Source organism: Onychomys torridus, chromosome 20, assembly GCF_903995425.1.
Source record: "Onychomys torridus chromosome 20, mOncTor1.1, whole genome shotgun sequence".
NCBI lineage: Eukaryota > Metazoa > Chordata > Mammalia > Rodentia > Cricetidae > Onychomys > Onychomys torridus.
Genome location: NC_050462.1, coordinates 45,917,318 through 45,934,037, shown reverse-complemented (window position 1 = coordinate 45,934,037; position 16,720 = coordinate 45,917,318). Strand labels below are relative to the sequence as shown.

The window sequence follows — 16,720 nt, the reverse complement described above, 5'->3', positions numbered from 1 at the left end:
TGTACCACCACAAGCTAGGACTGCAACTCCTGCACCCAAAATAATCTTAGAACTCACTCTGTAGACCAGGCTGGTGCTGAACTCACTGTGTCTGGCCAAAGTCATATTCTTAGGCCTTCTCAAAGATCCTGATCCATTTTGGAACACTCAAATGTTTAACCGCACATGGTTAACCCGGCCGTGGTGGTGCACCCTTTTAATCCCAGCACTTGGGAGGCAGAGCCAGGTGGATCTCTGTGAGTTCAAGGCCAGCCTGGTCTACAGAGTGAGCTCCAGGAAAGGCACCAAAACTACACAGAGAAACCCTGTCTCGGGGGGGAGAATATATATATTCTAATTAGAAAGATCAGGCCCGGCCGGGCGGTGGTGGTGCACGCCTGTAATCCCAGCACTCGGGAGGCAGAGGCAGGTGGATCTCTGTGAGTTCGAGGCCAGCCTGGTCTACAAAGCGAGTTCCAGGACAGGCTCCAAAGCTACAGAGAAACCCTGTCTCGAAAAAAAAAAAAAAAAAAAAAAAAAAAAAAAAGAAAGAAAGAAAGATCAGGCCCATCAACTTAATGGACATACCAGACTAAGGAAGAAGGGTTCACTGTCCACACATACACACCTCAGTCACACAGACCCCTAAGAGGAAGGACACCTAACTCTGTGACAGACAGACAGCCTCCATGACTTGTCTGACCACCAGGTACATGCACCAAGGGACCAATAGGCAGAGAATATCAGCTCAGCCCAGTTTCGTGGCCATCCGTCTTTCCATATTTCTATCCATCCGTGTTTTGAGATGGTCCTGCACCTCGCTCTTCTGTGATCCACGTCTTCTAGCTCAGCCCTGAAGCTCCGCAGCAGCTCTTCGGCTTAGTTATTAATATCTAGCCACCTACAGTGACTCTTTGTATCTGTGTCAGCTCTTGGCCTCTGTATTCAATAGGATGTTCAAAAGAAACTTGATTACCAACAACCACCACGGGCGCTAACGAGGGAAGCTGGGATGGCTTGGTAAATTGCAGCCAATGAAACTGTCATGCTTGCAAATTTATTGTTTTTGTTTTTAATAATTCTGACACGTCGATCTATGTTTCTGACATAGCATACGAGCAACATCTGTTTTTGGACACTTCTTTTCTCTCCCATTTCCTTAGCTTTCAGATGAAAACTTTGACTCGATGGGCAAACTCCAACCAGAACTAACAAAGAAGGTTGAGCTGAGAGCATCGGGGAGGGAATACTGGGCTGGGTGGGCTTTAAGGAGAGCTGGGGCATAGCGGCCCTCGCCTTTAATCCCAGCACTTGGGAAGAAGAGTCAGCCTGATCTACAGAGCTGGTTCCAGGGCGACAAAGGGAAGAAGAAAGAGAAGAGGAGGAGGAGGATGCAGCTCTGAAGTAGTTATGCCTTGCTCTTTTTCTTTAAGAGTCACCCTTTCGGTCAGATATGATGGCACTCTCAGCACTTGAGAGGCAGAGGCAAGAGGATCATTGTGAGTCTAAGGCCAGCAGGGTCTACATAGCCAGCTCCAGGCCAACCAGGGCTACATCATGAGATCCTGTCTCAAAACCAAACAAATAAAAGGAGTCACCCTTGGAGGGCTGGAGGGATGGCTCAGTGGTTAAGAGCACTGACTGCTCTTCCAGAGGTCCTGGGTTTAGTTCTCAGCACCCACATGGTGGTTCACAACTGGCTGTAACTCTAGTCCTCAGGGATCAGATGCCCTTTTCTGACCTCCACAAGTACCAGGCTATAGCTCTGCCTCCCGAGTGCTGGGATTAAAGATGTGTCACCAGCCAGGTCCTGAGAACCTGGGCAGAGGAGGCAGGGAGCCCACAAACTGTGAGACTTCCCAGGCCTGTGCCATGGCACAGTTCATCAAAAAGAAGGTTTCACCAGGTGGTGGTGGCACACACCTCTAATCCCAACACTCGGGAGGCAGAGGCAGGTGGATCTCTGTAAGTTCCAGGCCAGCCTGGGCTACAGAGCTAGTCCAGGACAGGCTCCAAAGCTACAGAGAGAAACCCTGTCTTGAAAAACCAAAAAAAAAAAAAAAAGAAGAAGAAGAAGAAGAAGAAGAAGAAGAAGAAGAAGAAGAAGAAGAAGAAGAATTCAACCTGACTCCAGCTGAGAGAGAAATTGTGGAAGAGGAAGCAGGACAGAGTTGGCTTGAAGTTGGAGGGACTGGATTTGAGGGGAGTAAATGATGTTACAGGGGATTTTAGGGACAAGGCAACAATCTGGTTTGTCTAGCCATCCTCAGGACCTACCTTCCTCAGCAGCAGCTTGGAAAACTACAGGTCTTTGATAACTGGTCAAAGAATGGAGCATGAGTGTCTCTCTGGTTCTGGGTGGTAACACAACATTCTGATCTGCCTAAAAGGTCATGAGATACCTATCTAGTCAGGGCTTTCCAGTAAATAACAAAGGTGTATGTAGTGGGTAGCTGCTCTGGCTTTGACCTTGAAGCCCCTAGAGAGGGAGCAAGTAACTGCTCTCCCTGCCTATGACCTTGAAGTACATCCCTCCCACTAAGGCATAGCCTCTTAGAACTGAGATGTACTTATGCAGTGTTCTCTCTCTCTCTCTCTCTCTCTCTCTCTCTCTCTCTCTCTCTCGTGGTTTTTGGATGTTGAGATGGACCAGGTAGAAGAACATCATGGACCATGGCTTGGCTTTCCAGGATCCTATGATAACTCTCCTGTGCTGTAGAGTTTTTATCCTCTAATAAATTCCTTACCATTAAAAAAAAAAAAAAAAGGTGTGCGTCACCGCCGCCCAGCTATATATAGCTCAAATTCTAAATGTTTTATTAATAAAAACCCAGAGCCAGATATTGGAGTAAGTGCTGAAAGATCAGAGAGAGAAAGGAGCAAGCCACAGCCACCTCTCACCTCACCAACTCCTCAGCCAGAAGGGACTGAACTCCTGTCTCTTCTGGCCTTCTATTTCTCTCTCTGCCCTGCCATATCACTTCCTGTCTCAACTTCCCTAGTGCTGGGATTAAAGGCATGTGCCTCCCAAGTACTGGGAGCAAAGGCATGAGATCCCAAGTGCTGAGATTAAGGGAGTGTGCCACCACTGCCTGGCTCTGTTTCTCAACTGGAGCAATCTTGTGTAGCCCAGCATGGCCTTGAACTCACAGAGATCCGTCTGCCTCTGCCTCTCAAGTGCTGGCATTCAAGGTGTGTGCCACTACTGCCTGGCCTCGATAGCTAGCTAGTGGTTTCGCTCCGCACTCTGATCCTCAGGCAAGCTTTATTTGTTAGATTACAAACAAAATATCACCACACCACGCACATACATGGTGCACAAACATACAAGCAAGCAAAACATGCACATAAAATACAATAATAAGCCGGTTGTGGCAACACACGCCAGTAGGATTTGCTGAAGGAGGCGGAGGCAGGAGGATCACGAGTTCGAGGCCAGCCTGGGCTACACATTTTAAGGGGAGCTGGAGAGATGGCTCAGAGGTTAAGAGCACCGGCTGCTCTTCCAGAGGTCCTGAGTTCAGTTCCCAGCAACCACATGGTGGCTCACAACCATCTGTAATGAGATCTGGTGCCCTCTTCTGGCATGCAGGGACACATGCAGGCAGAATACTGTGTACATAATAAATAAAATTTTTTTAAAAATACAATAATAAGAAAAAAAGAGATGGCTCAGTGGTTAAGAGCACTGGCTGCTCTTTCCAGTGGACCTGAGTTCAATTCCCAAGTCATGGCAAGTCACAACTGTCTGTAATTTAGCTCCAAGAGATTTGACACCCTCACACAGACATAGATGCAGGCAAAACACCAATGCACATAAAATAAAAATAAATAACTAAAAAATAAGTAAAATTACATTTACTTATTAAAAAAAGAATCACTCTTTTATAAGAAAAGATTTATTTATTTATTATGTACACAGTGTTCTGCCTGCATGTTTGGTGAATGCCAGTAGAGGGGACCAGATCTCATTACAGATGGTTGTGAGCCACCATGTGGTTGCTGAGAATTGAACTCAGGGCCTCTGGAAGAGCAGCCAGTGCTCTTAATCTCCGAGTCATCTCTCCAGACCCAAGAATTACCCTTTTCACTGGTTGTGGTAAGTCCACGTCTGCAAGACCAGATTTAAGAAGAGGAGGCAGGAGTTCAACGCCAACCTCCACTACATAGCAAGTCCAAAGCAAGCCTGAGTTACATGAGAATCTGACCCAACCACCCACCATGCAGACACAAACATAAAGAATTGCCATTGATTGATTGATTGATTGACTGATTGATTTTGAGAAGTTAAGGAAGGCCTGAGCTCCAGTATTCACCCTGCCTCGGCCCCTGAAGTAACACTGTCTTATAACCCCTACTCACAGCCTTTCCCCCAGGCCTCACAAGGCTCTGCAGAGGAGGAATTCCATTTCTAACCTTTGTCCCCAGGCCTGGCAGCTCATGTGGTTAACAATCTCCCAACAGTAGCAAGGGACAGACATCTCTCTCCAAACAATCCAACCTCTCCTCACATCCCCCCGCTCTGTACTGTCACTGGAACATTCTGCCAAGTTCCACCTGTCCTGGCTTCATTTTTCAGGTCAGATGTTTGGCTGCTCTATCTCTAGCAAAAAAAAAAAAAAAAAGAGTCAAGCCAGCCAGAGGTATACTCCTCCCAGGGTCCCTGGTGTTGAGGCCACTACTGCCGAGACCCTGAGCACTGGATGTGTTCTTCCAGGAGGGCCTCCTCCAGCAATGCCTTCCTCCTTGTTCCTGGTTGTTTTGATACTGACTCCAGCCACAGTGGCGAACCTCAAAACTGCTGGTCCATGTCCAACGTGTTGGGGGGCCACCTTCGACCTGGAGAGCCAGAGAGAGCTGCTTCTCGATTTGGCCAAGAAAAGTATCCTGAGCAAGCTGCACCTCAGCCAGCGCCCAACCCTGAGTCGGCCTGTGTCCAGAGCTGCCCTGAAGACCGCGCTGCAGCACCTTCGTGGGCCTCGCCGGGAAACCCTGCTGGAGCATGACCCGACGCAGGAATATGAGATCATCAGCTTTGCTGAGACAGGTGGGTCCATGGTCTGCAGCTCTGACCCCAAACCCGACCCTGGAAAGAGAAAATCTCCCCACTTCATTCACTCTGGCTGCCTCTCCCAAACCATCCAGCTCCCGCCTCACACAGTCTGCGTCTCATCCCGAGGTCCCAGCCCCAGGGTCTCTATGATTGGTCAGGTCCACCTGGTGGGAGCTGGGAAATGTTGAGTTTCATTTCTTCTGAAACTGCTTGTCCTCACCTCCTCTGACACATCCCCAAAACCCACAACCCCCACCCCCAAGTGAACCTGCCCATTCCCCAGGCCAAGGACTGGTTACTGGGGGGGGGGGGGGGGGGCGTGATTTCTCTGGCACCAAGACCTATCACTTCCATCTCGTCTTCCTCATAAGTACCCCATTTATGTCCAAAGAGAAGTAAAACACCAAGATTATAATACCTCTCCATACCTCAGGTCCTCATGTCAGAACAAGGTCAAATAGCACTCAGAAAGAGGTGTGCAAGATAAATAGTAAAGAAACTCACTCTCGCCAGGTGTGATGGTGCACACCTTTCATACCGGCACTCTGGAGGGAGACAGATCTCTGAGTTCAGGGTCAGCCACGGTGATAGGTGAGATGCTGTCTCAAAAATAAAATTTTTAAAAAATTCAGTAAACCAGGTGAGGTGGCTCACACCTTTAATCCCAGCACTAGTGAGGCAGAGGCAGGTGGATCTCTGTGAGTTCGAGGCCAGCCTGGTCTACAGAGCAAGTTCTAGGACAGCCAGTGCTGCTATGCAGAGAAACCCTGTCTCAGAAACAAGAGCAAAAGTATAAAAGGCAGAGAGGAAAGAAAACATTGCTTCCACAGAGGAGAGAGCTAGAGAGAAGAGAGGAAATCTCAGCGCTTAGAAGCAAAATGCAAGACTACTGCAAGCTTCCTCTTACTTAGGTCTGGGCGATGTCATTCCCCACCTGACCCAGCTCCTTTCCCCTGGTGGCTGGCACCTACTCTCCTCCCTCGACACCCAGCACAAGCCTGGGCTCCCTCTCTTGAGGAGCCACTTCAGCTGAGTGACCTGGGTAATTAGTAACCAGTTTTCTCATCCATAAACAAGGACAATGAGAGCACAGCTTAGAGATGTCAATGCGTTAATACGTATAAAGTCCTTAGGATGCGAAAAAGGAGGAAGGAGCAGGAAACAGAGAGGAAGCACTCGGCTCCTGTGTAGCAAGGGTCTCCTCTCTGGGTCTTCACATGGCCCAGAGAGCCAAGGACACGCTCTCAAGTCTCTTTTAACAGGGCATGCATCCCCCCCCCCTCTCCAGGGCTCCACCCTCATGACCTAATAACCTCCCAAAGGCTCCACCTCCAAACACTATCACCTTGGAATTCAGATTTCAACACAATTGTTTTTTTTTTTTCCTTTTTTTTCTTTTTTTGAGAAAGGGTCTCCTTACGTGGCCCAAGCTGGTTTGAAACTTAAAATATAGCTCAGATTGACCAAGTACGCATGACCTTCCGGCCTTAGCATCTGAAACGCTGGATGTGCCCAGCTTCAATGTACAGATTTTGAGGGGACAGAAGCAAAGAAATCTATAGCAGCCTTTCTCCATGAAACCTCTGACCACTCCAGCCCAGTCTTCCTTAAACGTGGTGGCTGGCCTCCAGGAGGGCAGTTTCAGGATAAATGACTGTCCAGCTTCTGCACACACTGTGTTTACTTTTGTCCCGTGGGCAAAGCATGTCACTGCGGCCAAGTCCAGAATCGGGGTGGGATGGAACTGATTAAAATCATGCAAACCAGGAGCTGCTCACTGGGGGCTGCCAAGACAGCAATCCACTATAGTCAATTCTCTGGCCCTGAGTAATTAATTTCCTTCCCACTGCCACATACGAAACACAATCACCCCTTCTGGGTTCTTCCATGTCACATTTTCATCTATGATAATGTTAGGATCAGGTTTGAAGTCCATGATCTCGTCACATAAATCAAGAGGCTAAATCATGAGGCTCCTCAGGTACTTTTCTCCAGGTTCAGAGATCTTCAATGGTGTCCTAAAACTGGTTCAGACTGCCTTCTGACATCTGATGGTGAACATATCTGGGTTCAGTTATGTCACATTAGAAGCTTAAAATTGGACCTCACGGAAGAATTTATACTAGAGAAATTGTCAATCACTGCAAATCAGGGCTTTTAAGGTTCTTCTCCCGGGGACCAGCTGTTCAGTGTTTACTAACACACTGCCCATGTCCTGAAAATAAGTTACATCTTCCCCCTACCCACCTAACACCATGCTGCTAAGACAGGAGGGTAACCATAACAGATGTTCTCCTTCAGGATTGTGGTGGGAATGGGGCTAAGACAGGGACATGCGGTGGTAGCACACGCCTTTAATCCCAGCACTCGGGAGGCAGAACCAGACGGATCTCTGTGAGTTCGAGGCCGCCTGGTCTACAGAGCGAGATCCAGGACAGGCACAAAAAAAAAAAAAAAGCAAAAAAAAAAAAACAAACCAACAACAACCAGGGACAGGGTAGCCACAACAAACGTTCTCTCCTTAGGAGGGTATGGAGGAATGGGACACGGAGCAATCACTGATTCATAAACACCTCCTTTTCTGACAGGTCTTGTTAGCCTCAATCTCATGATCATAAATACTGGGAGAGGTGTGTGTCACCAAGCCCAGCAGTGATCCATAAAAGTCCTGATTTCCTGTCTGGTACAGATTTCAGTCTACACAGATAATTTCCATGGTGGGGCCTGATTCTGCTCTGCAGGGAGCTCGGGTCCACAGTCACAGCCCTTGGCGTGCTCTACCTTCAAAAATGTCCTTTCTTTTGAACAAGAAATTACCTATGTTTGCCAGCGAGTGCAGAGCTCTCTGTTGGTCTGTTTGTTTGTTTGTTTGTTTGTTTTGAGATAGGGTCTCACTACGTGGTCCTTGGCTGGCTTGGAACTTACAATGCAGACCAGGTTGGCCTCTAACACTTAGAAATCCGCCTGCCTCTGCTTCTCCAGGTGCCCAGTCTTTTTCCTGTTTGTTTTGTATTTTTGCAATGCTGAGGACAAACACTCTACTGAATGATGCCCTTAACTTCCTCTTTTCGTTTTGAGTTATCTCCATCCCTTTCAGTCCAAATGGTTGCTCCTTTGACTATTACATTTTTCCTTAAGACCATGGGCACAGCAACTTTCTCTTGAGGAGGCTCGGGTTTCTCATACAGTATCATACTGTCTCCTCTTAAGCCCTTTTCTTTTCCTTGCTCTCCCTCTCAAAGGTGGTTGGCGTCCGAGCCAGGTGTTTCCAAGTTCTGATCCAAGTAATTAAAAATAAAGGCACACACAGACTTGAAAAAGAAGATAATTTTACTTGGAGCAAAGCAATAGTATAGATTAGCTGGGGGTGGGGGCAGGTATAACTGGGTCACATGAGTAAGGATACTCGAGGGCTCCAACTATTCCTTTCAGGGGGTTCAAGGAAAGGAGGACTTGGTTTTAAGGGATGTAGTCTATATAGTTCATTATTTTGATTAATAGATTAAGCCGTACATTCATTGTTCCTACTGTCCATGTCCCTTCCCATAATGCATCAGATTTTAATCATATGGACACCCGATTATGAGCAGGCACAAGATGGAAAATAGGAGATTCTCTCTGAAAGGTCACTAGAGGACAGTTTTGCCTTACTGTGAATGCACACAAAACCAGTTCAGTCAAGATCAGCCCTTCTATTCTTCATACCTGACTATGTTGGGAATATATTTGAATAAAAACTGTCTGAATATGGTTGTTACCAGGGGCAGGGAAACTCATCAGTGTTCAAGGGCGGAAGTCCAGTGCAAATAAGGGGCTGGGGGGGGGGGGCTAAGAGTGCTAAGTGCATTGTTTGGAGAGTGGTGTGTGTGTCTAGTATGTGCAAGTGAAGGAACTGGGCTGCCAAGTACATTATTGTAAGGGGGTATGTGTGTGTAACTAAAACTACATGGAGGTGTCAGGGTACCAAACATTCCTATGCTTACCTGCCTCAAATGGCTATGATTAAATCTGTATTAAAAATCTTTTCTTAATAAACTAAATGAAAAAAAAAAAGACTTCACAAGTCTCTAAATAATATAGTGTGGTCTATCTATTCAGATGTTAACATATCCTGTGCTGTCCAGTCAAACTCTAAGCCATCAAGGTATTTCATACCTGTAATCCCAGCACTTGGGAAACTGAGGTCACCCTGAATTTGAGGCTACGTAGTGTAACTCTGTCTCAGAAAACCAAATACATGAGTAAATAAATAAATGAATTTTTAAATCTTAATGGGTTGGTGTTTTCCATCTCACATTTTTTAGCCTAATCTTTATTCTGGCTGTATTCCACTGCCAGTGCCCTGGATTTTAATTTTTTATTTTTTTTTAGATTTATTTTATGTGCATAAGTATTCTGCCTGCACGGATGTACGTATGCCACATTAGAAGTCAGAAGAGAGCTTCAGGTTCCCTGGAACTGGAATTACAGATGGCTGTGAGCCACCATGTGGGTGCTGGGAATCGAACCTGAGTCCTCTGCAAGAGCAACATGTGCTCATAATTAACCACTGAGAGATCCCTCCAGCCCTGCATTATTATTATTACTATTATTTACTTATTTTTGAGACAGGATCTCACTATGTAGTCCTTCCTGACCTGGAACTTTCTATATAGACCAGGCTGGCCATGGTCTTACAGATCTGGCCACCCATATCCAACAAGGATTTTTGTTGTTGTTGGTCCTGAGGTTATTTTTTTATTTTAAGAGCCTTTTGTCTCTTTTAAAAGATTTGTTTATCAATTTATTCTGTGTATGTATGTGTGCCTGTGTGAGTTTATGTATACTATACAGAGGTCAGAGAACATCATATTTCTTGGAATTGGGGTTACAGCTGTGAGTCAGTCACCAGATGTGTACACTTAACTCAGGTCCTCTGGAAGAACAGTAGGATCTTTTTTGTTTTGTTTTGTGTAACTTTGCAGCCTGGCCTGGAACTTGCTCTGTACACCAGGCTGATCTCGAACTCACAGAGATCCACCTGCCTCTGGGTGCTGGGATTGAAGGTGTGCACCACCACCACCACCACCACCAGAATCTTAATAACCTTGGAGTCAACCAAAAAGGAAAGAAAAATGATTTCACTTTTCAGTCTTGCACATCCTTTTAGGATTACTTTCTCTAAGTTCTGCTAGGTAACTGAGTAGGGGTGTGTGTGTGTGTGTGTGTGTGTGTGTGTGTGTGTGTTTATGTTTTGTTTTTTATTTTTGTTTCATGTGCATTGGTGTTTTGCCATGGGTGTCAGGTCCCTTGGAACTGGAGTTACAGACAGTTGTGAGCTGCCATGTGGGTGCTGGGAATTGAACCCGGGTCCTCTGGAAGAGCATCCCTGCTCTTAACCACTAAGCTATCTCTCCAGCCCCTGTTTTGTTTCTTTGAAGCAGGGAGGGCTTCATGATATAGTTCAGGCTGAGTCCAGAACTCACTAAGTAGCTCAGGTTGGCCTCCTACTCACAGTAATCCTCCTGCCTCAGCCCCCCAAATGCTACTAGGATTACAGGTGTGAGTCACCACTCCCGGCTCTCTGGCTCCCTCAGCCCCCTGCAACTCACGTCTCCTGAAATGCCTTGTCACAGGAAGCTAGAATAAGACAACTGACATTCTCAACATTCTGCCAGGAGAGCTCTCCAGCTAAACTCGCAACTTAGAAATGGTTTCTGGCTCCCAAGTTACACAGGTGACAGACAACCCGTGACTTGAGTTCCTCTTCCTCCAACTTCCAGCCTCCTCACTTCTCCTGTCTTTGCTGACAGTCTCTTCTCTGTCCTTCCAAACTTTGCCTGACACCGAGTCCCAAAATCAATGCTGCAAATTCGAGGTTTGGGTTACAGCGGTAGCACCCCACTTCTGATACACAGTTCTTTTCCTGTCACTTATGAGTATTGTATACCAACATCACACAGTCCAGCGGCCGCTGTTGCTGTGGGGGTTCTGTTCGATGGGTTCTGTCAACAAACCCCACTCATCACACATACTAGGTAACCGCTCTGCCGCTCGAACTACACCTCAGCCCTAACATAAAAACTTTTTTTATAATTTATTTACATTTATTTTATATGCATTGGTGTGAAGGTGTCAGATCCCCTAGAATTGGAGTTACAGACAGTTGTGAACAGCCATGTGGGTGCTGGGAATTGAACCTGGGACCCCTGGAAGACCAGCCAGTGCTCCTAACCCCCGAGCCATCTCTCCAGCCCATTGAAAACTCTTCTCTTGTTGCATTTTTAACACAGGTGTTTGTTTGGTTTTGTCTTATTTTCTTCAGAACCTCACTGTGGAGGTGAGCCAGACCTAAGGTTTTCAGCAGCCCTCCTGGTCCAGCTTCCAATCTAGAAGGAATACAGGTGTGAGCCACCACACCCAGATTAACATGCTGTCCTAAAACAATGAATTCATTCTTCTCATGATTTTGTGTCTCGGATCCAGCTGAGAGATAAATGGGGCTCATATGCCTCTGATGGGCTCCGATTCTCCAGGTCTCTCTCCCTACAGGATTTCTCATCCTTTAAAACACTGCCCAGCTCCTAAGAGCACAAGGTCCCAGTGTGTAAATTGTTATCAAACTGTTTCCTAATGTCTCACTGACCAAACTATTACAAGACCAGAATCTTTACAAGAGAGTCGTACATAAAGTCATGAATATTAGAAGATACTGGTCATTGGGAACCTTTTGTTGTTCTTGGGTTTTTGCTTGTTTATTTGTTAGATTTCATTTTTACTGTTTTTTATTATATATAGTGTATATCTGTGTGTGAGTATGCACAATTAAGTGCAGCTGTCCACAGAGGCCATAGGGGTCAGAATCCCTTGGAGCAGGAGTTCCAGATGGTTTCCAGCCATTCAATGTGGGTGCTGGGATTTGAACCTGAGTCCAGTGGAAGAACATACACTGAGCTATTTCTCTAGCCCTAGTCTTTGTAACAGGGTCTCACGTAGCCCAAGCTGGCCTTGAAATCCTGATACTCCTGCTTCCACCACCTCTGAGTGCTGAGACTTTATGGGTGTGCAGCACCAGATCTTGTTTTGTTCGGTGCTGGAAATGGAACCCAGGCTTCATGTATGCTGGGCAGGCACCCTGTCAGCGGAACTTAGGGATCAATTTCCAGCACCACAGAAATGAAACAAAAGCCAAACTCGGTGGTACACATCCGTAACACCAGCGCTAAGGCGGCAAGGGTTCCTTAGTTCTAGAAAAAGATACCTCAGTAGGGAAGATAAGAGATGATGGGGAAGCGGGCAGTTCCATAAAGAAATGTGCAGCCTGGTATTTGGACACACACCTACACCAGCACTTGGGAGGTCAAGGTCTGAGCTTTCCAAGCCAGCTTTGTCTACACAGTAAGAACCTGTCTCAAAATCCATCCCCCCACCCAACCGACACTAAAAAAATATCAAGGTGATACCATTACTACCTTTTTTCAAGACAGGGTTTCTCTCTGTAGCTTTTGGAGCCTGTCCTGGAACTCACTCTGTAGACCAGGCTGGCCTCAAACTCGCAGAGATCCCCCTGGCTCTGCCTCCTGAGTGCTGGGATTACAGGCGTGCGCCACCACTGCCCAGCACCTTTTTTTTTTTTTTTTAATAAAGAAGAAAACAGATGTGTGGACAGTAGAATCATTTTGGAGAGGGACTGGATGTGGGAGGAGAAGGAGGCAACCGTGGGGTGTGTAGAGGCGAGAAGGCAGGGAGTTGTCCCATCAGTGTTATTCACACACAGAAAGAGGAGTGAGTAGTGATGCTGTCATTAGAATAGGTGGACGGTGATGTGCCGGCGGGACATTCAGGTGCCACCATTTACCAGCTATAAATTTAGGCATGAATTTGGTGATACCCAAATCTCCAGGCGTCTCCCTATGCAAAAATGCCCTAGCCTAGACACACAGACGTGAGAATCACTGACGGACAGACTATGTCAGCAGTCTATGAGTATGGATGAGTGCCTTTAGCATAGAGCAACAGGAATTGAAGACGGAAAACAGGCCTCAGAAAACAACCTGGAGAACCTTTGCACGGGAGGTGCGGACAACCAAGGAAAACCAAGGAAGAGCCTGAAGCTGCTCGGTGTAGGGCTGGGACGCAGCTCAGTCAAGGAGTGCTTGCCTAGCACACACAAAGCCCCCAGACCCCCCCCCCCATAGAAGCACATCAAGGTGGTGTGGTGGGTGGCACATGCCTGTAATCCCAGCACTCAGGAGGCACACTCCAGACCCTTCCATCCTCCAGGCCAGGCTAGACCCCAAGAGACTATGTCTTGAAAAAAGCAAAACCGAAACAGGACAGTCAAAACGAAAGAGATTTCTCCCATCAGATAACCGTGCTGAACTCTTCTTCACTTGGTCCTCGTCAAAGACTGATGCTTGGCCCAGGGTCACCTCCCTTAACGTCTGTTTTTCATAAAACCCTACGGCAATTCAGCCAAGTGACCGGCTCCACTGTAACAAGATTGGAGAATGGATTTGATTCCAGTTTCCAATAAGAGATAAGACATCCCTTAATTTCCATCTGCGATTTCAACAGAACCCTCCACCCCATCCATATTCCTTTGTTTGTTTGTTTGATTGGTTGGTTTTTGGTTTTCCAAAACAGGGTTTCTCTCTCTGTGTAACAGTCCTAGCTGTCCTGGAACTCACTTTGTAAGCCAGGCTGTCCTTAAACACAAAAGATTTGCCGGGTGGTGGTGGCGGCGGCGGCGCACGCCTTTAATCCCAGCACTCGGGAGGCAGAGCCAGGCTGATCTCTGTGAGTTTGAGGCCAGCCTGGGCCACCAAATGAGTTCCAGGAAAAAGACACAAAGCTACACAGAGAAACCCTGTCTCTAAAAACAAACAAAAACCTCAAGAGATCTGCCTGCCTCTGCCTCCCAAATGCTGGGATTAAAGGCGTGCGTCACCACCGCTTGACTCCCATCCATATTTCTACTAACACTTTTTTCCTGAGGAAAGGTCTCATTCTATAGCCCAGGCTGGTCTCAAATCCACAGCAGACCCCCCCCCCAGCTTCTCAAGTGCTGGGATTGATCACAAGCATAGGCCACCATGCCTGGTTCTACCACTATTTTTTTTTTCTGGAGCTGAGGACCGAACCCAGGGCCTTGCGCTTGCTAGGCAAGCACTCTACCACTGAGCTAAATCCCCAACCCCATTATCTTTTAAGTTTTATGTGTGTGGGTATTTTGCCTGCATGTATGTCTGGTGCCCTCAGAGCCCAGAAGAAGCATTAGATCCCCACTGGAGTTGCAGATGATTGTGAGCCACCATGTGGGTGCTGGGACTCTGGAAAATTGGCCCTTGCTCTTAACCTTTGAGCCATCTCTTTAGACCCTTCTGCTCCCTCGGTAATTATGACCGACCACTAAGTCACCTCTGAGAAGTGTCAAACCTTATAATTCTCCACCTTTTCTTGTTGTTGTTTTGTTTTTGAAACAGGGTCTTGCTATATAGCCCTGGCCAGCCTGAAACTTGCTATGTTCCACACTGATCTCGAACTCAGAGATCTGCCTGCCTCTGCCTCCTGACAATTCTCCATGTTTGAACCCTTACCAGAACTGCCCTCTATAGTGGATGGAAATCTAGGCTGTTCTTTAAACTGCTTCTCCAGATGCTTCTCTCTTCGACCCATTTCCAAAGCCACGCACAGCTTCAGGTGTTTGCCATTGACCATCTCATTCTCAGAACCATTCAGAACACTTACTGCTCTTCCTGAGGACCTGAGGTCAGTTCCCTGTAACTCCAGATGCATAGGACCCAACACCCTCTTCTGGACTCTGCAGGTACACACTCACACTCAAAAAACAAACAAACAAACAAAAAACAAAAAACAGAGGGCTGGAGAGATGGCTCAGCGATTAAGAGCACTGACTATTCTTCCAGAGGACCTGGGTTCATTCCCAGCACCCACATGGCAGCTCAGAACTGTCTGTAACTCCAGTTCAGACACCTTCACACAGACGTGAATGCTGGCAAAACACCAATGCACATTAATAGAAGGAGGAGGAGGAGAACAAAAAAACAAACAAACAAACAAAAAACAAAAACAAAAACAAAAAAACAGGTGTGGTGTTACACACTGTAATCCCAGAGTTTAGAAGATAGCATCAAGAAGATTAGAAGTTCAAGGCTCAGCCGGGCAGTGGTGGCGCACACCTTTAATCCCAGCACTTGGGAGGCAGAGCCAGGCGGATCTCTGTGAGTCAAGGCCAGCCTGGTCTACAGAGCAAATTCTAGGACAGGCACCAAAACTGCACAGAGAAACCCTATCTCAAAAAAAAAAAAAAAAAAAAAAAAAGTTCAAGGCTCCAAAAATATATGAATAAATATGGGGGTGGCTGGAGAGATAGCTGAGTGACTGAGTACCAGCGGCTCTTCCAGAGGACTGGGTTTGATTCACAATCATCTGTAACTCCCTCTGACCTCTACATGTGTGCTGTCTTACGTGATCCCACTCCTACATGCATATACACATATACAAGCACACACAATAACAAATTAAAAATCAGAACAAGCCGGGTGGTGGTGGCGCACGCCTTTAATCCCAGCATTCAGGAGGCAGAGACAGGAGGATCTCTGTGAGTTCGAGGCCATCCTGGACTATAGAGGGAGATCCAGGAAAGGCGCAAAACTACACAGAGAAACCCTGTCTCGGGAAAAAAAAATCACAACAAAGTAAAACAAAAACTGGGCATATGGATGCTACAAGCCTGTCATCCCCACACTCAGAGTGGAGGCAGGAGGATCACCAGTTCAAGGTTGTCCTTGTCTGCATATTGAGTTTAAGGCTGGTTTGGACTACCTGAGCCATTGTCTCAAACAAAGGGAGGGGAAAAAAGTATGCTGAGAACAGAGAGGTCGGTGGTAGAACTGACTTAGAAGGCCCGGGATGACTTGACTAGGGTTGCTTATGGTTACAGGCTTCTCCAGCATCAACCGGACTCGTCTGGATTTCCACTTCTCCGACAGAACTGCTGGTGGCATGGAAGTTCGGCAGGCCCGCCTCATGTTCTTTGTGCAACTCCCCTCCAACGCCACCCAGACGGTGAATATGAAGGTCCTTGTGCCCAGACCGTGTGACACCAACCTCACCTCGCCAAGTCAGCACCGGCTGCAGGTGGAGGGCAGCGGCTGGCACCAGCTTCTCCTGGGGCCCGAAGCTCAGGCTGCTTGCGGCCAGGGCCACCTTACCCTGGAGCTGATACCTGAAAGCCAGGCGGCCCACAGTTCAGTCATCCTGGGTGGGTTTTCTCACAGGCCTTTTGTGGCAGCCCGGGTAAGCGCTGGGGGCAAGCACCGGGTTCGCCGCCGAGGCATCGACTGCCAGGGAGGGTCCAGGATGTGCTGTCGGCGAGAGTTCTTTGTAGACTTCCGTGAGATCGGCTGGCATGACTGGATCATCCAGCCTGAGGGCTATGCCATGAACTTCTGTACCGGGCAGTGCCCGCTCCATGTGGCGGGCATGCCTGGCATCTCTGCCTCCTTTCACACCGCGGTGCTCAATCTACTCAAAGCCAACACGGCTGCGGGCACCACTGGAGGGGGCTCATGCTGTGTGCCCACGGCTCGGCGTCCTCTCTCTCTGCTCTACTACGACAAAGACAGCAACATTGTCAAGACGGACATACCTGACATGGTGGTGGAGGCCTGTGGGTGCAGTTAG

The 16,720-nt window shown here is 47.5% G+C and overlaps 1 protein-coding gene across 1 annotated transcript; it reads left to right on the top strand.

Moving 5' to 3' along the window:
• The first annotated feature begins 4,713 nt into the window (after nt 1-4,713).
• Nucleotides 4,714-16,720, top strand: Inhbc (inhibin subunit beta C). Its single transcript, XM_036169507.1, has 2 exons — nt 4,714-5,026; nt 15,978-16,720. The coding sequence occupies exons 1-2, from the start codon at nt 4,714-4,716 to the stop codon at nt 16,718-16,720; spliced, it is 1,056 nt and encodes a 351-aa protein (XP_036025400.1).

Excerpts from the sequence above, each read along its gene's own strand:
- Inhbc (XM_036169507.1), top strand. The coding sequence starts at position 4,714 with ATGCCTTCCTCCTTGTTCCTGGTTGTTTTGATACTGACTCCAGCCACA. Across the intron at positions 5,027-15,977 it reads CATCAGCTTTGCTGAGACAG|GCTTCTCCAGCATCAACCGG; the intron begins GTGGGTCCATGG and ends TTATGGTTACAG.